Genomic DNA, 23,450 nt, shown 5'->3' with positions numbered 1-23,450 from the left:
GGCTTGTTGACGGTGGCGTGGACGTCACTGGAGGCTCCAGCAGAAGAAGAGAACTTCACAGTGCTGTAGGTCACTGCATCACCTCCATCTTTAACTCGTACCTGAGAAGGAAGAAGGAAACAACATCTCGTAGTAAATTATTATCATATTAATACGTTGTGTTTACAAACTTTAAAGACGTAAATCAACAGGCTTCCGTTGTGTTTCTTGTGTTTCCATCATTCCCCAGCGTCCTGCAGACGTCATCTCTCACCCTGTCGTCGCTGTTGCTCTTCTTGATGTGGCTGACGGAGGTGTAGCAAACACCATCTTCAGGATCAGCCTGGACAGTGGAGACAACATACTGACTCCTCAGGAACATGTGGATTCACAATATACTGACCAAACCACCCGCCTCCAGTTTGACTTCCAGTTTGGAAGTGTGTGATCTCACCTTGTCCTGACTGGTTTCTGGACCAGACTGAGTCTCCGCAGGGTTTAGTCCTTGTCCCTAAACAAACACAGTCTAGTTAATTTGGTTTCTAGCATAGTGAAGATACATATTTCCCAAAATTCTGAAATATTCCCTTAAAATATATTATCTTGAATCAACTGAATGAAGTTTCTTTACTTTTTAGATTTAATTGATGACTTTTAAAGCTTTACAGAACCAAGCCTCTGTATCTATTAAGGATTTATTTACTCCCTATGAGCCTGATGGAAATAACTTACCAACTGGGATCAGAAATACATCTTTAATCTCAGAGCGATTTTTTATTTAATTAAATATTAAATATTATATTAATTACATTTTCTTTTATTCTTTAATTTACATCTAATTGATGTTTTATTGTTTCATCCTGTTGTAACTTTGCTGAGAAAAGTGTTATACAAATAAAGTGTATTCTTCTATTATGAAGTATGTGACAATAACTTGTCACACACCGTTTTTATGAAGAACCACTTGGTCGTGACTGAATAAACATTTTTAAATATCCAGCTTCAAAACTCACAGAATTTTTATCCATTTGTGTTTTGCTCCCTGAAACAAACAAAGAAAAGGTTCATTTCAGCTTCGTCAGTGAAAATACAAATATTTAAAAAAGAAAACAACATTTTCTTGCCTTTATTTCTCTTCCACCTGATGACTGCCACAGAAGTTATTAAGAGCGCTGCCAAACCTACAGCCACCGCGACGTACAGCCACGTGCGTTGTCTCTCACCTGAGGACTGAGAGCTGAGGACAAACCGCTGCACGTTTTGGAAATTATCGTCCGTCACTTCACATGTAAACAAGTCCCGATAGTTCGGTTTCTGCTCGAGATAAGAGGTGGAAAGTGTCACTGTGCACTGTGATGTCGTCCCGCCGGCACCATCCTCAGCCACGTTCGGATCCTCGTACAGACACTTCGCTTTGTGGCTTAACATACATGTCGACACGGAGCAGGACAACGCCACCTTATCATCGACTCTAGATTCAGTCACTGGTGGAGAAGAGAGAGAAAAAGTCGACATGATGCACTGAAGAAGACTTGAAACTAAAATTTTAGACCTTAAATATTTACTGACGCTATAAATCAAGTCAGAAGTAAAATCATTGTCACATGGACTTCAATAGAAACTGATTCCTGGAGCCGCCCCCTACTGGTCATTTGAGAGAAAACACATTTCAGGCACTTCGGGATTTGCTTCGCTTTCTGGATCTGGAAGCTACATACATTTTTATATCCAATATATTTATAAACACAAAAAGTGAAAAAACATAATATATCTCCTTTAAGTCTTAATCTAATCGTTTTTTTAAACATCTCCGAGTGTCTGTGTTGAAGTTTTTGAAAAGTATTTTGAATACTCTTCTGGATTGAAGGAGTAATGTCTGTGTTTAAAATTAAAAGCTGTTTCCTAATTACCATTCATGAACAGAGACACGGAAAACAGATCAGAATTTTGTTTAGATATTGAAAACTGAAAAATTAAGACTTGACACAATTGAAACGTCAACTCTTGACGTTTTAAATCGAGTCAGTTTCTCATAGACTTCCATAAAAACATGTGTGTTTTGCAACCAGTGGAGTCGCCCCCTACTGGTCATTTGAGAGAATACACGTTTCAGGCACAGTCTGTGATTCCGACTCTCTCCTGACGATTCTTTGTTGTTGTCCTTGCTCATTATTTTGTCTCTGAAAACTTTATAAGGAGCAGCTTTCCTGACACTTGAGGAAGGAATGAGAAAAGACAGCAAAGGTGAAATGAACGTAATCATTGAGATCAGAAATATTGTAACGTTTCAGAAATCTCACTTTCAACAGCAGACAGATAAACGCTATGGTACGTAATTTGTCCTGATATGCGCTGTCCACAGTCGTATCGGACGCCGTCTGCAGCCGTGACCTTCTTTATAACCAGAGAACAGTTCTCTGTAACACTCAGTCTGTCTTTATCTTCGACATCTTCTCTGATGCTCCCGAGTGTGAACACTTCTTTCCCCGAGGGACTGATGATCCAGTCGGTGGCGTTACATTTGTTCTGATCACGAATCACATTTTTGCATGGCAACGTGGCGTCATCTCCGTCCCTGACGATGACGGAGGACATTTCAGTGACTGTTGTGGAGAAAAGATGAACAAGCATGAAGAACACAGGCTGAAATATACAGTTAATATGTGTGAGGTTAATGTGAGAGTCTGCGGAGCTTTGGAAATGTCCCGTCCTCCGTTTCCAAGAGAAGTTAGTAAAAGTAAATGTAAAGTGTGCGATAATGAGTGAGGCAGAAAAAGAACAATAGGGTTATTGGAAATAATCAACAGTGGAAACGAAGGTCAGAGGTCACATCAGCTAGTCATGAATTCATGCCTTATTTATTGTATTTATGTTTTCATCTGATTTAGGCGTCAGCCAAACACCCTAAACAACTGAGAGATGTGGTTTTATATTTTACATAGAGCTGCAACAACAAGTCGTTAAGTCAACTGACAGAAGTGAATCAACATGATAATCATTTAAACAGTTTTTAAGCAAAACGGGTTCATGATATCATCTTAGATGTGACAAATTGTGATTGGCACATTTCATGGTTTTCTGATGAATTATAGATCAGTTATTAGGAAACTAATCGACACATTTATCAACGATGAAAACAAATTCTCTATTTCTCACCACAAAATAACTCCAATAAAATGAGGAACCTCTTGTACTTTAAGGAACCGTGTGAAGTTTGAAAAGAATAATCTCCTACGTGATAAAGTTCCTCAGTTGGTGATGACTCTGTGAGAACCATTAAAGAACCATGATTTTTATAGATTATAATAATGAAGGCTTACCTTTAACCTGAGGCGTCAGTATCAGGATTAAAAACACTTTAATCCAACGGATTTCTGTTATCATGGTTGAGTTTTTTTAATCTCTAATTTACTGTCAGATCTCAGATCTGCAGCAGAGAAATGAGAAATCTCCTTCCTGTTATCAGCAGTGAAAACTTCCTCATTTTGACCATCTGGTGTTTTGTAGGTGGAGCTTATCATCTTTTCATCTCTTTTACATCTTTTTTTTGATCTCTTTCTTAATTTAGCCATTTTCCCAGATTGATAATCCAGCAGACGAAGAAGCAGCAGCCGACGGACAAGAGGTCAGATGTCACCGCAGCCTGACGACGACCCTGCGGAGGAGAGAGAGGAGATGGAAAATAAACAGAGGAGAAAAGCAGCTATTTTCTATAAATGGTCGTCAGCAGAGGAAGCTGCGGTTCAGTGAGGAAATAAAGGACATGACAACACCAAATCCACAAAGTCACTTCACAGCTTTTCATTTCTACTCTTTTAAAAAGTCACTACATCGATCTGAAAAATCCTTCGTCCAAGTTTTGTGGTGATCATCAGGTAGTTTTTACTTAATCCTGCTGACGAACATTCAAACAAACAAATGTCAGGGGAGAAAACACAACTCCTTGGGAGGAGGTGATACTACTACTACTACTACTACTACTACTGCTACTACTACTACTGCTACTACTACTACTACTACTACTACTGCTACTACTACTACTACTACTACTACTACTGCTACTACTACTACTGCTACTACTACTACTACTACTACTACTACTACTGCTACTACTACTACTACTGCTACTACTACTACTACTACTGCTACTACTACTACTACTGCTACTACTACTACTGCTACTACTACTACTACTACTACTACTGCTACTACTGCTACTCCTACTACTGCTACTGCTACTACTACTACTGCTACTACTACTGCTACTACTACTACTACTGCTACTACTACTACTACTACTACTGCTACTACTACTACTACTACTGCTACTACTACTACTACTACTACTACTACTACTGCTACTACTGCTACTCCTACTTCTAATAATAATAATAACCTTTATTTTCATTGTGCTTTGGAGGAAAGAAACTACACCAGAGAGATTAAATGAGAAACAATGAATCCTGAATAAAGAAAATAGAACAATAGAATAAATACAGCTTTATAAATAAATAAATAGGAACAGAATAGAATAGAAAGCCTTTATTGTCACTGTATTATGATACAATAAAATGTACCACTCCAATTGGAACAGATTCATAAAAAGAAAAAGACACATGATAGAACACATTTCATACCACAGTCAAATTGCACAAGAATATAAAAACTGCATAGTTTCTAAATCCTCACATCATAAAATTATATATATCGCACATGATTCAGACGTCATTGCAGTAGATTAAGAGCAGGTTTCATTTTGTGTGATGATTGACAGGCCTGAGGAAAGAAACTACTCCTGAGTCTGGAGGATTCTCGGTGACCTGTGGTTCCCTTCTGAGGGCAGCAGTTCAAACAGAAGAGGTGAGTTCTGCTGGGGGGGGGGGTTAGCCAATAATCTAATTCTTCTCTAATACCAAACCAGTAACCTGAGGAGAACAGGCTGCAGCTCAGAGGGAACTCCTCCTGATGAGATTAAATGATTTCCAGTTCCTAACATCACATCAGGTCCGAGTTAAATCCTGAGTCCTCTGGACCGTGGAGGAGAACGTTTGTGATGAATTATGACTTATTAGTTCTTTATTATAATTGTCGTCCTCGCTGTGGACGGACGTGTTTTAAATGCATTGATCCTTTTCTTATTCGCTGCTGGATATCTGCTGACAGAGAACAAGGCTAGAACAAGGAGCGTCCCGAAGAAAACCTGAGACGATCTTTGCCCTACAATCACCTCGCGATGTTAAACATCAAACCGATTGAGTTATCAAACCGACTCAGTTTATCATTGGCCAGGTTTTACATATGTGGGGGCGAAGGGTGAATTGGAGGTTGCCTGTGTGTTTAGCACATCTTAACATCTGTGGATTCTTAGACAGAAATCTGTGTGACAGTTTATTTTCTGTCGTATTGAAACTGACAGAGTGGGATCTGCTGCTGTGAGCGTTCAGGTCCAACAGTAACATGCACAGTTTGACCAAAAAGAAAAATAATAAGACCCAGCAGACCCCTTGTAAAACCACATTCAGATTCAAGATTGCTGGATCCTCTCCCTGATCCAGATCAACACCAAAAGTTCACAGTTCTTACAGAACGTCTGAACGAGCAGAACTTCTAAAAGATACATTTTTTTTATTTATCACAACGACTTTTTTCTTTGAAGACGGTCCAGGTATTTAACTTGTCGGATCATTTGGAGTCGTTGAGGTTGACCTGAGAGGCTAGGACTGAAAAGTCTCTTGGACGAGACGTGAAGCGTCTTCAAGAAACTCAACTAAGTCCAGTTGACCTGTTTTTTAGCACTTAGATATGTTGATGAGACCATTTTTAACGAGCCAAACGTCAAAATAACTGGTTCATAGTTCCAGTCTGGGTGAGATGTTACTGTCGCTTATCCAGGAACCTCTGTACAGACATCACTGACCATGAATCCCAATTAAACCGTCGATAAGAGAAATGTGATCTCATATAATGAGACAGGTTTACTAATTAATGCGTGTGAACTTTTCCTTTCTTGCGTCACTGTGGGCCGGGCTGTTTCCCTGCAGCTACAAAAGCTTTCCCTCCTACTCACAACACACACCTGCACCCACAGAGGAGGAGGAAACTCATTGTGTGAGACGATGGAGATGTTCAATGTTTTTCTTCAGTCCTGCAGCTCCGTCTCCCTGTTGGGGGCTCTGATGGTCCTGGTCCTGATCTACCTTGTTTCCACCTTCGGCTCCCAGGAGGACAAGGGTCCTCCAGGACCAAAACCACTTCCTCTGCTGGGGAACCTGCTGCAGGTGGACCTCAAGAGACCCTACTACTCATTACTGAAGGTGAGGAAGTTGTTTCCGTGCAGGAGGCTTTCTTCCACTTTCCTTTTGGATTGTGAGTCATGTATAAATTATGACATCACTCCTCTGCTCTTAGCTTTCCAAGAAATACGGATCAGTGTTCACCGTCTACTTTGGATCCAAGAAAGTGGTGGTTCTGGCCGGATACAAGACGGTGAAGGAGGCGCTTGTCAACTATGCCGATGAGTTTGGAGACAGAGACCCAATTTTAATCGCACACGATACGAGTGAAGGACACGGTGAGTAAAGGAAAAGCATTTTTTATTTTACATTTTTTGTTTACCAGCAGTATTTACTACTTTATTTCAGGGGTTTTATGGTCCAATGGGGATTCGTGGAAAGAAATGCGTCGCTTTGCTCTGACGAACCTGAGAGACTTCGGAATGGGCAAGAGGGCAAGTGAGAGCAAAATCATTGAGGAATGCGATTACCTCATCGACGTGTTTAAGAAATTTAAAGGTAAATATATGTGATTCAACCACCTGCATTTTGAGCAGCATTTTAAACAAAAATCCTACAAAAATGTTTTTTTCTTTTGCAGGTCAAGCTTTTGATACGACCCAACCAATGAACTATGCAGTCTCTAATATTATCTGCTCCATGGTCTACGGCAGCAGGTTTGAATACGATGACCCAGAGTTTACGTCTATGGTCGATCGAACAAACAAAAATATTCAACTCGCGGGATCTCCATCAATACAAGTATAATTTACTGTGTTTACACAGCTTTCAGCACAGCCATTTTAATACATATGATACAAAAACTTTTGCAAATGGGAAGAAAAAAAATAATTTAAAAACGTTTTGATTCTTTTTTTGACAGATCTACAACCTGTACCCGTGGTTTGGTAAATTTCTCTCTAAAAGGAAGCAATTCAACAAATGTTATGAAGCTAATAAGAAACAGAACCTAGAGCTGTTCACACATCTGAAGAAGACCCTCAATCCACAGATGTGCAGAGGCTTCGTGGACGCATTTCTGGTCCGAAAGCAAAACCTGAAGGTTTGCAAACGCTTAATTCAAATATATTATATTTTAAAAGTTGCTACTTTAGTCATGGCTAATGTTTAATTTCATTTTATTTATTCAAATTAAAATTAACAGGGACAATAAATAAACTCTTCTGTCGATGAGAAGTTCTCTGAATACGTGAATCATTACGAACTAAAGTCATCACAAGGTCGTCGCAGCTGCATCCTGACAGCGCTGCATTTGCAGCCCAGCAACATTTTCCACTAAAAACTCTTGCTCCAGTTAATACGTCATCTATTAGCAGCTCTACACATTTACTTATTGTAGAACACGAGCCTGCTTTAGCTCTTCTGTGTAAACTGAATGTGGTTTAAGAGAAACCTGGTTTAAAGGTTCAGTGATTTAGTGACATCTAGTGGGGAAGTTGTATATTACAGCCAATTGAATACCCCTTGTTTAACCTTCCCTTCCAAGTGGGTAGAAGAACCCACAGTGGGCTCCAGGGAAGAGTCGTCTCTCGAGACAGTTTTTAGTTTGTCCACTAGGACTAAAAGTTACTTTGTTTCAGGTGATTATACACGGCTGAAAATATTATATTACATTTAATCCCTTTAATTCTTTTTAAACCAAAGGTTTTCTTATGTCTGCCTTTTTCGCTTATTGATACTTTTGGTTTCATCCATTTTGTGCAGGAACCTACACAACCGAAGTGACTTTTACATTTCATACGGTCATTATGGGCTGGCAGCAGGATCATGAAGGGTTTTTCCATCTATATGAGCTTTAGTTTTTTTGTCGATAGTCCTACAGGATACAGAGAACTATGCATTGTGATTTCTTCATGATGTGTATTTATCATTCACTGCTCTGGGTCATGTCTCCATTCAGGAATCTGGGATTTCCAACAATCACTTTCACGATAAAAACCTTCTGAACACGGTTAATAATCTCTTTGCTGCTGGAACAGACACAACAGCAACAACACTGAGATGGGGACTCATGCTGATGGCCAAGTATCCAAAAATACAAGGTAAGGAGCTGAAGACATCTGCAGCTCCACCAACACTAGAATATCATCTTCATAAAAACAAAACCCTTCCATCAGACCAGGTCCAGGAGGAGCTGAGCAGGGAGATCGGAAGTCGTCAGGTGCAGGTTGAAGACAGGAAGAACCTGCCCTTCCTCGACGCCGTCATCCATGAGACGCAGAGACTGGCCAACATCGTCCCGATGTCTCTGCCTCACAAGACGAGCCAGGACGTCACCTTCCAGGGTCACTTCATTAAGAAGGTCAGACTCCATATAACAACTAGTGTGGGGGATCCACCTGACTTGGAAGACTCAGATATATAATCCACCAGAAGGGCAGTCAGAGAACGTTTGTGGAACCTTGGTTAAAATAAACAAAAAAACAAACCAACCAACAAACGAAGGATTGGGGGGGGAAACATAACCTACGGTAAAAGTAAAATTAAATAATGAGCAGTGTTTTACAGAATTATATCTAAATATCTTTAAGTACTGTTATACAAGGTTTAGCTCAACAGAGGAAACTATTACAATACTGATATTTTTACTGGTTACTTTTCACAAACACAACACAAATCTACATTATCTGCCCCACCGAACCTACTCTGAATACTTTAATGTGTTTCCATTTCTTTATTTATCTAATTTCTGCTTCACTGAAGAGGTCCCACGAGTCCTTCATACCCATGTTCATATAAAAAATACAAAATGTGAAAAGAAATGAACATGCAGTAATAGTTATTGTCCACAGGGGACCACAGTGTATCCTCTGTTGACATCTGTCCTGTACGATGAGGACGAGTGGGAGAAACCTCACTCCTTCCATCCCGCCCACTTCCTGAACAAAGAGGGAAAGTTCGTCAAGCGAGACGCCTTCATGCCTTTTTCTGCAGGTTCGTGAGCAGTTGCCTTTTCCTTTCGATGTTCACTTATTTGCAGATGATACTTTACTTCGCCGTCCCTCTCAACAGGTCGCAGGGTTTGTCTCGGAGAGAGTCTGGCCAGGATGGAGCTCTTCATCTTCTTCGTCACCCTCCTGCAACACTTCCGTTTCACTCCAGCTCCTGGAGTTTCAGAGGACGACCTGGATCTGACGCCTCGAGTGGGATTAACCCTCAACCCCTCCCCCCATGAACTGTGTGCTGTTGCCTGTATGTGAATCCTGGCTTCACAATGCTGCGTAATGAACTTATATTCAGGAGAAGAGATTTTCAATCTGCGCAAGGCTTTACTACGTACTTTGTCACTCTGCTGCTTTCAGCACTTTCACAATAGTATTTTATCTTGTAAAATAAAATGTAAGTGATAAGTCATGAAGATGTCATGGTTTGGTTTTTGTTTATTATGTGGACCTGTCCCCTGACCTGTGGAGAAATCATGAGGAGCTCTGGAGTTTATTGTGTTCAAGGGGAACTTTGTTAGGAAGCATTTGCACACGTTTCCTTACAATGATACAATGGTTATCATTTCAAAATGAAAGTTCATTTGCTGTTAAATACACAGACCTTAAGTCCTTAAATCTTTAAATCCTTAAATCACCTTAAATCCTTAAATCACCTTAAATCCAGGGGTGCATTGAAAAGAAGTTTTCAAAGAAACAAACACAGACAGTCTGGACCCGAGGTCTGAGTAGCTAGAAACTTAAAGAGATATATGATGCTTTTAATGTGCTTATACATAGACTGTATAAAAATGGACATAGACTCAGGGTCAGTGAAGTCAATGGACAAGTGTCTAAAATCTGTATTCTGTGCAATGACCAGCAGAAAAAACAAAGATGGACATAACTTGAAACTGGAGGCTTCAAAATGGCAGTTTATAAACCAACAGGGGACGTCATGATGTGTTGACACTGAATAACAGCAGCAACAGCCAAGGAGGTTATAAGATAAGATAAGACAAGATAAGACAAGACAAGACAAGACAAGACAGGATAAGATAAGATAAGAAGTCCTTTATTAGTCCCACAATGGGGAAGTTTGTAGTATTACAGCAGCAAGAGTCAAAAAGACATCAGCAAGAAATAAGTAACATGCAAAGTGTAAGGAATATGTTGAAAATAACCACAACACAACAAAGACATTTTAAACTCCAACACAAAATGATCCTGCCTCACACTAGCTAATAACGTCCATTATAGTAAGTGGAGACTCACTACATCTTGGGAAATGTAGTCAAATGTCCATGTGTATTAAAGAATAGAGGACAACACTGAAGAGCAACTAGTTCATCACCCATTCACACACACATTCATACAGTGCAGCACTTTCTCTGTCTTACACCAAGCGATCACTGCACAGCCATCAGGGCTGGAAGACGACCAAATAAATCTCTTGAAATGAATCCAGGATTTTGGATGATGCTCTTCTCCTGTCGTGGACATGAACCTGCTGAATAGATCTGAAAGGATTCATAACACATCTAAACTTACAGTTTTATTATATTATTATTATTATGCACTGTAAGCACTCAATGGGAGGAACCTCTTCAAATCTGACAAAACGCCAACGTTTATTCATGTTTATGTGAGTGTGGGAAAAGAACAACTTAGCAAACAGAACATCTCAGTGCATTAACAGGATGTTCAACATTTAAAAAGGAGCTTGACAGCTTTGTAATGTGTTTTTTATTCTCCTCTCATTTCTGTAGAGCACATTCAATGACCTCTGTGCATGATAACGCATTATACAAACAACTTTGCCTCGCCTAATATAGATGCCACATTTGGGCACTCCCCTTCAACTTATAAAGACTTCATGTGAGTGTTAACCAAGAGGCCTGATCATGCTCCTATTCAATCAGTTATCATGCCGATGCTCTATCACTGGAGCAAAGGGCTTTGTGTGGTTGTATATGATTTGTGTCTTTAACGACTCACTGTTTTAAAGTCAAATGTTAAACAAGTTTGACCTGAGAAAAACTTTGCCACAGTCCCCCCCCCCTGTCCTATGTCCACAGTCTGTCCCTCCTCCTCTGGGGCTGTGCCCATTCTCGCCATTAATCCACAGAACACTGAAAAGCAACCTATTTAGTTTCAGAACTCTAACAGCGTTTAAATCATGGGGATATTAGATTTATTTCTCCAGACTTCCAGTTCTGTCTCCCTGTTGGGGGCTCTACTGGTTCTGGTGCTGGTCTACCTTGTGTTCTCCTCCAGCTTCAGCTCCCAGGAACACAGGAAAGAGCCTCCAGGACCCAGACCACTTCCCCTGCTTGGAAACCTGCTGCAGCTGGACCTCAAGAGAACCTACCACTCATTGATGATGGTAAAGAGATTAACTGAGTAGTTTCCTTTTTGTGAAGTGTATCGTGACAGTGAAAATCGGTTCTTTCACCATATCAAATTTCTCTTGGGACTGTGTGTAAGTTCTTTGTGTGTGTAAATAGCCTACTTACCATATATGCTGCTGTTCTTAGTTGTCCAAGAAATATGGATCAGTGTTCACCATTTATTTGGGACCCAAGAAAGTTGTGGTTCTGGCCGGATACAAGACGGTGAAGGAGGCGCTCGTTAACTGTGCTGAAGAGTTTGGAGAAAGAGACTCAATGTTAATTATGCAAGAAACCAGTGGCGGACATGGTAAGAAAATATTTATTTTTATTTTATTTTTAATTCTTTCGCAAAATAATTTTAACAAATGTTTACTATATCCATTGAGAGCTTTAGTTAATTATTGATCACTGACCTCGCTAATGCAGTGATTGGCACTGCTTCTCTTTGGCAAGGCGTCTGGTGTCAGATGGTAGTGATGATGATGCTACTCGCAGCTAGTTTTACAGGTTGAGTCTTCGCAAGAGACAAATTCTCCTGATTGAGATTTCAGCATCTCACCATCTGCTGACTGTGCTTACAGGTGTTCTGCAGAAGTACATGTTTTCTGGTCGGAGGATTTATCGATAATTTATCACTTTTTTAATGTATTTTATTGAATTGTTCCCTTTTAGGGGTCGTATGGTCCAATGGGGATGCGTGGAAAGAAATGAGGCGCTTTACCTTGACAAACCTAAGAGATTATGGGATGGGTAAAAAAGCGTGTGAGGAAAAAATTATTGAGGAATGCCAGTACCTCACTGAAGTGTTCAACAAGTTCAAAGGTCAGTGTTTTCAAACACATATATAATCAACATTTCAGGCGTTAAAGAAATCTAATCTTGTTTTTCTTGTTGCAGGAGAAGCCTTTGATACGACCCAACCCTTGAGCTGTGCAGTCTCTAATATCATCTGCTCCATGGTCTATGGAAACAGATTTGAATATGATGATTCAGAGTTTACGTCTTTGGTTTATCGAATAAACAAACAATTTCAACTCTTGGCCTCTCCATCAGTACAGGTATCACTTTATATGTGTTTCTATCTTATACTTACAGTGCTTTGATTTAAATACACATAATAAAACTCTTGCATCTAACAGAACAGAATCCGAATGACATTCAATTGTTAATTTAAATATATATATATATATATATATATATATATATATATATATAAATGTGTGTTCACGTATATGTGTTTTTTACAGTTATACAACCTGTTCCCATGGATTGGTAAATTCCTCAGTAACCCGAAGGATTTCAAGAAAATGATTGAAGACAATAAGGAACAGAACATGAAGCTGTTCAGACGTCTGAAAGAGACTCTCAGTCCACAGATGTGCAGAGGATTTGTAGACGCCTTTCTGGTTCAAAAGGAACATCTGGAGGTTGGGAAGCACTTTCCTATCATAGCTGCTCAATGATTGTGAATCATTTCCAATTAACACCTGCCTTTGATATTTGATTCAATCGAGGTCTGAGTTCAGTAGAGCTGGGCTGCCCGAGCATATCACATTCATTGTATATCAAGATTTCCTTTGTTCTCTCTGTGCAGAAATCTGAGAACACCAACAGTCACTACCACGATAAAAACCTCATGATGACAGTTCTCAACCTGTTTGCTGCCGGGACTGATACAACTGCAACTACACTGAGATGGGCACTCCTGCTTATGACCAAGTATCCAACAATACAGGGTGAGGAGCAACACATGTGCACAGCTCTCTTACATAGAAGCTTTGTTGTACCAAGATGAACCCAAAGAGAATAAGTTTCCCCTGTTTCTCAGACCAGGTCCAGGAGGAGCTGCGCAGGGAGATCGGAAGTCGTCAGGTGCAGGTTGAAGACAGGAAGAACCTGCCCTTCACTGATGCCGTCATCCATGAGACACAGAGACTGGCCAACATCGCCCCGATGTCTCTGCCTCACAAGACGAGCCAGGACGTCACCTTCCAGGGTCACTTCATTAAGAAGGTCAGACTCCATATAACAACTAGTGTGGGGGATCCACCTGACTTGGAAGACTCAGATTAAATCTAATGTTGTCCATACCTTTATTGCATTCCGGAGAGAGGGAACCATTTTACATTGTTCGAAAAGAACAATGTCTATTTGAAATGTAATGTTGTCCACAGGGGACCACAGTGTATCCTCTGTTGACATCTGTCCTGTACGATGAGGACGAGTGGGAGAAACCTCACTCCTTCCATCCCGCCCACTTCCTGAACAAAGAGGGAAAGTTCGTCAAGCGAGACGCCTTCATGCCTTTTTCTGCAGGTTCGTGAGCAGTTGCCTTTTCCTTTCGATGTTCACTTATTTGCAGATGATACTTTACTTCGCCGTCCCTCTCAACAGGTCGCAGGGTTTGTCTCGGAGAGAGTCTGGCCAGGATGGAGCTCTTCATCTTCTTCGTCACCTTCCTGCAGCACTTCCGTTTCACTCCAGCTCCTGGAGTTTCAGAGGACGACCTGGATCTGACTCCGTGTGTGGGCTTGAGCCTCACCCCTCCAGCCCATAAACTTTGTGCTGTTCCCTGTATGTGAGGAGGAGGTGGAGGGCGTGGAAATGAAAAATCAGATGCAGTTAAATAGTGAATGAATATGATCAGCACCATTAATGTGAGCAATTAAAACTTAAATGTAAAATCTAGATTTCAGAGGGGCTCCTCAGAGAGATGATGTTATATCTGATTATTTGCTCTTAATGTAGAAACTGTAAATTCTCCTATGGTAGTTGTGAGCATTTCAATTCTTCAGAGGATAGAAGTTCACCAGTGGAACTACGGAGTCCTCAGTGTGACAGTGTGATTTACAGTGTGATTTACAGTGTGATTTACTTGTGTGCTGTAATGGCAGATTTTGCATTTGTGTAATGTTTAATAGAAGAACAGATATGTATTTAGAAGAAGTAGATAACAAATGTGTTTCTGTGACTTACAAAAGTTGCAGAGGGGACTATAAGTGTTTATGGCCCCCACATGTGTGTCTTAGCAAATGCTTCACTGCAGGGGTGTTACTTAGTGTGTCTGATAGAGATGGGTGAGGGGAACTCTGCATTGTATACAGGACTGGGGTCTTTTGATGTTGTAAATCTAGATAGGGGATCTCGGAGACAGATTGTCTCACACCAGAAAGGCACACCAGGGGACTGGGACAGAGATGTGAGACAGGAACTCTGCCCAACCTGGTCAGACATCAAGAGGCTGAAGAATACCTTTTGGCTCCTCGCAGGGAGGGGCTTCTGATTGTATAAGTGAAGTGATTCTCCTGTGCTCTGTGCTCATTCTGTACACGTCACACTAGGTGGCTGTGTGGGGTGAGCCCACCTGCAGGTGTTTTGATTGAACTTTCCGAGAGACAATGTTATGTGTGTATTATTATACAATAGAGTATCATTATTAAACAGAAACTGCCACCACAGTGCAGAATGGAAACGTCGGACAATGTTTATTGGAGGAGTGTGGAGCAACATTAGAGTGGCAATAAAAATGACAGAACACGAGGTGAGACGGGATTCAAACCATCAGAGCACTTGGGGTTAGGGGTCAGCAGACGGTGAGACCGTTGTTCTTCTGGACACAGGAAAACAAATGATTGCAGTGTTGACTTTTTAATAACTTGTCTCTTCGATTTCATGACGATACAATCTGTTCCTTCTGCTCCTGGAGAAAGACTTTAGTGAAAGGTCAGTGAACCCAGGGGATCATAGTAATCTGGCAAGAGACCAAAGTAGGTTTGTTCACTACGTATGCAGATGTCAAGATCTCTGCCCCAGTACCCCTGTATCTATATTCAACAAGAACTGTGTTAGTTACAGCTACAGCTTTTCTTTTCTGGGATCATTCGGAATATTTCTGTTTCTGTTCCGTGGGTCGGACGACGCAGTCTGACCTCTGATTAAGTGATTGCTAGCGCAACATAATCAATTAATCACAACTTGTGGCCACTGCTCCTCAGCAAAAGCTCCACAGTGTTGCTTTAAAACAAAAGGCGTCTCCAGGAGCTCAGCACTCTGCTCGCTGTCCCTCTTGATTCCTGCTCTCTCTCAACTCGATGGAAAAGTTAGAGTCAGTCTTTATTTATAGTCTCAGTAAAACACAAGATATATAATGACCGGTTGTCTTAAATGTTTCGAGGATCTGTTTGCTCGCATATACTAATTTGTAAGTTGCTCATGTGACATCCAGCTCCCACATCAGTCGTGCACTGACTCCGTGCATGCAGGCCTTATCACAGGTCAGAGTCCGGCCCCTTGTTTACCTCTCGCTCACCTCGAGGAACCCAGCTCTTACATAAGTCCTGACACGACGCAAACTGTGAAAGGTCGAATGAGAGACTCCCGCGAACAACTGAGACATTTTCACAGAATATCACAAGAAATTATACATTTCATGTTATACATTAAACACAAATTCACGTGAGAAATTAAACCAATTAAGTTAACTGTTAACTCTGCCTAGATTACCTGTCCTATGTTACTGTAACTGTCTGTCATGAGTTTATGACTTTCTCATTTATTGTTTGAATGTATTTTCTCCCATGTATTTATTTATTTATTCATTTTCTTCACCACACTACAGTGTTTGTTGTATTCCTGCACCAAAAGCATTTGAAAAAAGGTTGAAAAAAAAACATAGCTAAAGAAGTTTAAAAAATCCTCAAACTGTGTTCATCTTTTCACTATCGTTTGTGAGTAATTTCTGCGTTTCTGAAAATAGAAGTGCACATTCCTCCACCAAGGCTGATTCCACTTTATCACCTTATCCTGGATCCATCTCAATGTCAACTTTATTTATAAAACAGCACATGTCAAGTGATAATAACCATGTTATTATTCATGTTTGTAAAGTAATTTAAATTATACAGCACATTTCTTTGATTCACAGGTTCAATTATTGCATATATACTTTTATACATGTCGAGGCTGTATATAGATGACATGAACATTTGTAGATACGATGGTGTAGAGAGGCCACACGGAGCTGGATCTGCTTCAGGTCAAACTCCTTGACGACACAGATTTTGACCAAATGATCCAGAAACAACCAGGAGGCAGAAATCTTAGTTTAAGATTTGTCGTCTTCCAGCGGCTTTTTGTTTCCTTAAAAGAAAAAAAAAACAGAAAGACAAAACAAAAGAAATGAGAGAAATGAATAAATCCTCAAACGAGGACGTGTTTCTGTTCATGTCCTCACCTCTGTCTCTGATGATAACAGCAGTGATTGTGATCAAGAGGATCAGTCCTGCAACACGCAGAGTCAACATGACGTAGCTCAGAGGAGTCCAGCCCGAAGAACCGGAGGACTCTGAGGAACCTGAGGTCAGAAATGAAGATTTTTATTAAAACCAAAGATAACACATCTTTGGACAAAAGAAACTGCAAAAATATACAAGCTTTTCATATTTTACAACTAATTACTTTACTCATTTTAGGCAAAGCTGCACACAAGGTGCTAGTTATCTCTTCTTTTGAATGGTCGATTAACAGCTTCAGGACTGTGACGTGCACGATCATTGGAATTACTCCAGACAGTTTCCCGTCTCACCTTTGGCGGCCGGTGTGTAGTCGGCCTGTATCTGTACCTGCATGTACCCATCAACATACTGGCAGGTGTAACTCGTGTTGTGGTGTCTGTCCACATGGAGAGAGGAGACACATCTGTCCCCTGTGTTGTTGAACGAGACGTCTTCCCCTGACAGCACAGCCCCCGTCCCTTTATCCAGCCAACGGAACGTCCTGTCCACACAGGAGCTGAACAAAAAGGGTCTTTCCAGAGCGCACTCGATCACCACGCCACCGTCTGCTGGGAACCAAGAGACTGACAGGAAACACGTGATCATTCATCTGTTTATGTTATTGCGTCTTTTAAAAAGCAAACCTAACCATATTTTTTAGTCTGACTTTCAATTGAATTGTAGTTATTTATTTGTCCATTTAGAAAAAGAAAAGAGGGAAAGAAGTCAGAAAACAGACATCAGTAAAATAATAAATAATGCAAGGAAAAATATGAATAGAATAGAAATAATATATACAGTGTAATGAACTGCACATTATAGCCAGTGACTTGCACAGATAGAAAAGAGCATTGCACAGTTAGTTCGTTAGTTATATGCGTATTTGGTCAATTTAAATTTGAAAGTATTTTTGTCCTTAACATACAGAGAAACTTATTTTTAAATGTGATTTTACACAAAGCCATTAATGTTGTTATTAATCAGTGACACGTGCCAGGCTGTGTTAAATCTCCACAAACAAATCCTGTTATATGTAGTATATGGAAAATAATACATGTATATTGTATTATGTCAACAAACTAGTATTTTAAAGGATTCAAATACTGAACGTGAATGAATATTTAGTATTTATGATCAGGGATAATGTTGGTTAAAATAATAAGCAACTGACAGTAAAATATTATTAATACATTTAGTGTTTTATAGCAGTTTTTGTGTTATATGCACAGTCCTGTATTATAACCCGCAGTTAGAAAGTAGAATTTCTCTGAAGAATGATAGAGATGAGACTCACCGGTGAAAACAGTGAGAATCACAGGTAAGGCTTTTTGATGATGACTGTTCTTCAGCTCACAGAAGTACCGACCAGCATCTTCATCGCTGACGTTGGTGATGAGCAGAGAACAGTTAGTGTCCAGACTCACACCCGGGATACTGCCAAGTACACTGTGCACAATAACAGGGCTCTCCTTCTGAGCCCGGTTGAACATCCATGTAACCATGGAGCACCTTGTAGATGAAGATACGATGTTACAGGGCAGAACGGCTTCGTCACCACGTGTGTGGAAGAGATGTATTCTCTCCAGATACGCTGCAGAGACAACAAGACAACCAAAACCGAATGGTTATGTAGAAATATTCAGAAAATGGCTGCATGTTTAAAGTGTATATATATAAGGTGGACAAAGTATCATGTGTGCAAGTTTAAATAGGCAATAAATAGATGAAATTGAAAAGTATATCTGTATTAATAGACTGTTGTAATTATAACGGCAGGTATGATTTCACAATAGTATGACCCTATGATAGGAAATTGTATGTATAAATTAATTGAATATGATTTTACAATAGAATAAATATATGCAAATTTCACAATAAAAAGAAAGAAAAAATAAATGTATATTGCTATATGGATAATGCTGGAATTTTTTCTTCAAACCACTCGTTGGCACAACATTCAAAACATATTTTATGTCAGCACTGGAATTCTTTGTAAAAGGAAAACATGAGGTGAAATGTGTCCAAACGTGTTTTCTCTACCTGGTTCCGAAGGAAAACTTTAAAAACATGTAACATTCATCGTGTCTCATTGTAAAAACAGGAGCAACAGGAAGCAGAAAACGACTCTGAGAGAAAAAGAGCTTTTTGCCAAACACTCAACGTGCTCTGAACTTTGTCAACAGATTCAGATTACGAATTTTTTTGTGCTGATTTTTTACCCCAGGTTATAATTGTAATTAATATATATAATTATATTATAATAATTACAATTGTAATTCTTTAAAACTACAATAAACATAAAAACAGCAAACATAGGAGCAATTACCTTCAATTGTAGGCAACAAAATGAGGAGAAACAGAAGTGGAGCCATTCTCTGTCTTTGGCACAGAACCAGAACTGTGTTGATGACGTTTCCTCTCCTTGGTTGAGTTTCTCAGTAAAAACTATGTTGGTCATCACTTAGCCTGTCGATAATATCAGTTTAGGGGCGGTTTCACTTCCAAACACCAACACATGCTCACGTCCTCCAGTATGGAAAAAAATTGACAAGAATATTGCAGAAGTTTAGAAATGGGGGTTGCTCGGAAAAACCATTGCACAATCACTTGCGTAAGCTTTTACACATCATTTTTCTTCCCTTATTTGGTGAACTTCATAGTTCATGTGTGTGTGTGTGTGTGTGTGTGTAAAACAACATGGTAACACAGATATCGGCGTAAATCCTTTTATTGTTGGAATTTTACTCTGCGTCTCATGATTCCAACAAAAACATACAGAGTAATGTCATCTGCGTATCATGTGATTCCAGTATATAAATATATGACAGCACTCGTTTCTCCAACGTCCCACAAGTGATTTTAAAGTAACCAAAGGTCCAACGACAGGTTTACACTCTTCTATCAAAGAGTGGGACACGTTTAGACACTGCAACAATCGTTTTTCAAAACTTTTTCTTTTTCCGTAACTTTTAAGTGATGTATTATTTTATCTGCTGTAAAATTTGCTTGTCGCCTTTGATCTGTTGTATTCTTTGTTATATTTGTCAAGTACTTTGTAACTAACTGATCGTCACGACAACGATTGTGTGCGTATCTAAATCATCCGACACCTTATTCCTCTGTATTCATTGTTGTCTAGAAACCCCAAAAAACACTGACGTGTTCCTTCACTTTCTTTATTTTTGGACTCACTGTCACATTCACCGTCCTGCTGCCGGAAATGATTAACAGAGAAAATGTGTATTAAAAGTCACCAACAAATGCACTGTTTCCTTCCATTGGAAAAAACAAAACGAGTGTCGAGCGATTTGAGGAAATGAATATAAAGTCTTTTTTTGAACATCAAAGTCAAAATTTGAGACTTTTTTTTTACTTGCAGCCAAAGTAGGAACCAGTTTTAAATGGAAAGTTGGAAAGTAAAGACGGAAATAGCCTAACCCCCAAAACATCTGAACTATCCAAACTGATTAAATTGGTAATGTAAAGCAAAATCGAAATCGAAATGATTTGATTCAGGAATAGTCTCCGCAGCCGTCACAGAACCACTACGCCACATTTCCTTCTCACTTGTTGGTCGTATGGAGAAACATGGAAAGACCGGACAGAGGCAATCAGATCCAAACATGAGACTGAAGACACGCTTTTATAAATACAAATACCAAAACATTTGTCATGCATCAGACCAGAGAAGCATTTGTAATGAAATCTCAGTGCTGCTTGCTACAGTTTATTCACAGATTAATAAATATCTAAACATGACAACAACAAAAAATGCATTTTACAAACAAGACACAAGTGTGGTTCAAAGATTCATGTTATAAAAAAAATTAGATGGACGAGGAAATGTCAGATTATCGTCCACTAGAATCTACAGAGCAGAAAAAAATTCATCAATCATTAACACAAACTATACTGAAATGGAACCAAACAAATATTTTCAACCAAAGGAGAAGTGAGAGTGAAGTGGTTACACTTGTTTCTCAACTGTTCCCGTTGAGAAACACAAAGGGTTACGACAAAATAAGTCAAAAGCCTTTCTGCTATTCTCAGACATGTACGAGACCAGAGAGACACAAACAGTTCCTTTGATGATTACATGTTAAATATGGAGACGTTTTTTAGTCTCGACAATAAATAACCTCATGCCCCTCCTCGTCGTGAAAGTGTCGTGGACTTGAGCTGAAGTTGTCCGATGTCATTTCCTGACACTTGAAGTAAAAATAGCAAAACCATTAAAGGTCCTGCATTCAAAGTTTAACTGAAATAAAAGAACTAAAGTATTAGAAAGAATCAAAAACTAATCAAAGTATCAAACAGAACATTTCAGAAAAACAGACAGTGAATTATATTCTATTATTGGGTTGTCATTAATGTAAGTTCTACTTTAACATTGTCGCAGGTAAACTACTTTTAACCTAATGAACTGCTGGAAGTTCAACAATGTCTCGTTTTAATCTATAATGATGCATCTTCATTTATTTAAACGTTATGTCTTTAGTCTGAATTGTGGCAGAAATGGAAATGAACAAGTGAAGTATTCAGTTACTTTCAACCTTTAGGAAAGAGTTGAAGAAAAAGACCAAACCTAAAGTGGACATGGTATAAAAGTGTCAACACCAGGTGAACACAGGTTTCACGTGTTCTCAAACTGTACAGACAAAAGTTAAAAAAGGAAAATATTTGCTTTAGAAATGGGTGAAGACAGTAAAGAAAAGCAGAATTTATTCTATAAGTCAGTTTTTTACATGTGACTAAAGAAAAACAAAACAACAGAGGCGGATGTGTAAATATAAATGGTCATTTTCTTCTTGTCACACGTTTGTGCTTCCCCTGCTCTGCTCGCTGTGTTACTACTAACCCACCAGATGGCGCCGTTCTTCTATCTCCACATCTGTCACCTTCAGATTCTCAGCGGAACAACTACCAACAGGAGTCGACACCAAAAACAACCAAAACATTTCAGATTGTGCATTAAAACGAGTTAAAACTTTGAAGTTGTGCGTTTATTTTCCTGTTGTGCGCTGAACTCGGGACGTGTTCACATTCTGTTTGGTCCACGTTCATCGAAGATCTCACAACACAGAACAAGAGAACTGTTCTTCTAATGTCATGATCTACTTGAACCGTTTTATTCAGTCAAAACAAGTCGGTCATTTCCTTCAAGGTGTCACTGAGCTCTTTGATGTGAGGACTTTGATGATGACAGAAATCTGTTCACAAATAAACGATGACATCACGACATGTACAGTGCGTCTCACTACTGCAGTCCAGAGCATCCGTGGACAATTCAAGTAAAATCAGGAAATGTTGGCCGAGGCCGCAGGACAAAACTAAAGCTGCTCACTGTCTCCTCCTCCCAGTGACCTGCAGACTCCGACCACAGAAACCACCATGATTCCTCTGGAGCCTGTTTTCCATTGATGGCAGATTTGCAAAGCGCCACATTCACAAAGTACAACACAGATAAAGTGCAGAGGAGCTTCTTCTGCAGGCGGTCACTTGCATACGCTTCTTTCACTATGCCGGTGACTGGGGGCATGAGGGACGTGGATCCCTCTGCAGAGGAGCAATATTTGGGTCGAGGGTTTCACCAGCTCCCTCCGGTTCTCGTCAGTCCCCCCGCTCGCCCTGGATCCGGTTTATTTTGTGGCTGTGCTTGATTAGACCTGACCCACATCCTTCACTCGGCAATAAAGAAAGTTCACCTTCAGGTACGTGGGTGCCGACACGTATCCCAGGGCAGCGGGGAGGCCTTCATGTTCGTCCAGTGATTCAGGGACTTGGCAGCGTCACACTGAGGTTTCATGGGAGAAGCTGAGGGAGGAAGCCAGACTGACTCCGTTGGTTTTCTTGTCGAGTATAGTCTGCTCCTCGGGAGACTCATCAGGGACCTGGGAGAAGGAGAGAAATGTATTTATAGATATGTAGAAGCTAATTGAGCTTTAGGTTTCTACAGGTTTCAACAAGTCAAATTTAAGACAAATGTAAAGTGCGACAGATGTGAAGGAATATTTGGACATTTCAAGACCCAGTGCAAACCCTGTAGGAGAGAAATGGAACTTTACGACCAACATTCAAATGAATGATGAAGTTTTACAGATCTTTTATAAAGTCAGTTTTGGCCTTTTCTTTCTAATCCTGGTACGGCAACCTGAAAGTCCAAATCAAAAGAAGACTGAATAATATGTTGTTTATTTCCGAGGCCTGCGATACAATCACAACTTTTCAAAATAAAAGCTCTGTAATACAGCTGGACATACAGCGTTAAAGCAGCAAGACGAACATCGTGCTTTCACTTTAAAGACAATTTGCGTCAGTTTAAACCTTTTCTCTCGATCCTTGTATCTTTTTAACTGATCTACAGTTCAGCTTTAAGCTGTGACTCTCAGTCAGTTCTTCTCACAGGAGATCGTACCCACTCACCAAAGTTACATAGAGCAAGAGGAAGAGGAGAAGGAAGAGGATGGGTGTGATGAAGGGCTCTTCAGCTGTGACTCAGCAGGAGGGTGGGAGGACGGAACAAAAGACTGATTGAAGAGCACTGGACAAGATTTAAAGGCTTGGCTGGTCTGAAACGGGCTTTGTGGGGCA

At 40.0% G+C, this 23,450-nt stretch overlaps 4 protein-coding genes across 6 annotated transcripts in view; 2 read left to right on the top strand and 2 right to left on the bottom strand.

Annotated features, from left to right (window-relative positions):
* Positions 1-2,107: 2,107 nt before the first annotated feature.
* Positions 2,108-23,450, bottom strand: part of flvcr1 (FLVCR heme transporter 1) — a 29,613-nt gene continuing 8,270 nt past the window's right edge. Inside the window, exons 10-12 of one of the 3 annotated variants that reach the window (XM_034579485.1) lie at positions 22,589-22,750; positions 12,023-12,029; positions 2,108-2,118 (exon numbers count right to left, since the gene is read on the bottom strand). In XM_034579485.1, the coding sequence (XP_034435376.1) occupies positions 22,649-22,750 (102 nt within the window). In that variant the 3' untranslated portion in view covers positions 2,108-2,118; positions 12,023-12,029; positions 22,589-22,648. Of the gene's footprint in view, positions 2,119-12,022; positions 12,030-20,374; positions 22,475-22,572; positions 22,751-23,450 lie in introns of those variants that run through there. The other 2 variants (XM_034579484.1, XM_034579483.1) reach the window with 2 other exon arrangements.
* On the top strand, positions 5,996-9,622 carry LOC117758107 (cytochrome P450 2K1-like). The gene is made up of 10 exons (XM_034579487.1): positions 5,996-6,293; positions 6,388-6,550; positions 6,621-6,770; positions 6,853-7,013; positions 7,135-7,314; positions 8,173-8,314; positions 8,390-8,574; positions 9,065-9,206; positions 9,285-9,488; positions 9,575-9,622. Exons 1-9 carry the CDS (start codon positions 6,096-6,098, stop codon positions 9,470-9,472), a joined length of 1,509 nt encoding a protein of 502 aa, XP_034435378.1. The 5' UTR covers positions 5,996-6,095; the 3' UTR covers positions 9,473-9,488; positions 9,575-9,622.
* On the top strand, positions 11,373-14,326 carry LOC117758106 (cytochrome P450 2K1-like). Its single transcript, XM_034579486.1, has 9 exons — positions 11,373-11,579; positions 11,731-11,893; positions 12,259-12,408; positions 12,484-12,644; positions 12,834-13,013; positions 13,181-13,322; positions 13,415-13,599; positions 13,761-13,902; positions 13,981-14,326. Exons 1-9 carry the CDS (start codon positions 11,373-11,375, stop codon positions 14,166-14,168), a joined length of 1,518 nt encoding a protein of 505 aa, XP_034435377.1. The 3' UTR covers positions 14,169-14,326.
* LOC117758112 lies at positions 17,114-19,308 on the bottom strand. Its single transcript, XM_034579490.1, has 3 exons — positions 19,186-19,308; positions 18,154-18,450; positions 17,114-17,443 (listed from the first exon to the last, which is right to left on the bottom strand). Exons 1-3 carry the CDS (start codon positions 19,229-19,231, stop codon positions 17,145-17,147), a joined length of 642 nt encoding a protein of 213 aa, XP_034435381.1. The 5' UTR covers positions 19,232-19,308; the 3' UTR covers positions 17,114-17,144.

The sequence above is a fragment of the Hippoglossus hippoglossus genome, chromosome 24 (genome assembly GCF_009819705.1).
Source record: "Hippoglossus hippoglossus isolate fHipHip1 chromosome 24, fHipHip1.pri, whole genome shotgun sequence".
NCBI lineage: Eukaryota > Metazoa > Chordata > Actinopteri > Pleuronectiformes > Pleuronectidae > Hippoglossus > Hippoglossus hippoglossus.
The sequence above is the reverse complement of the archived record's forward strand: the minus strand, read 5'-3'. Positions and strand labels throughout refer to the sequence as shown.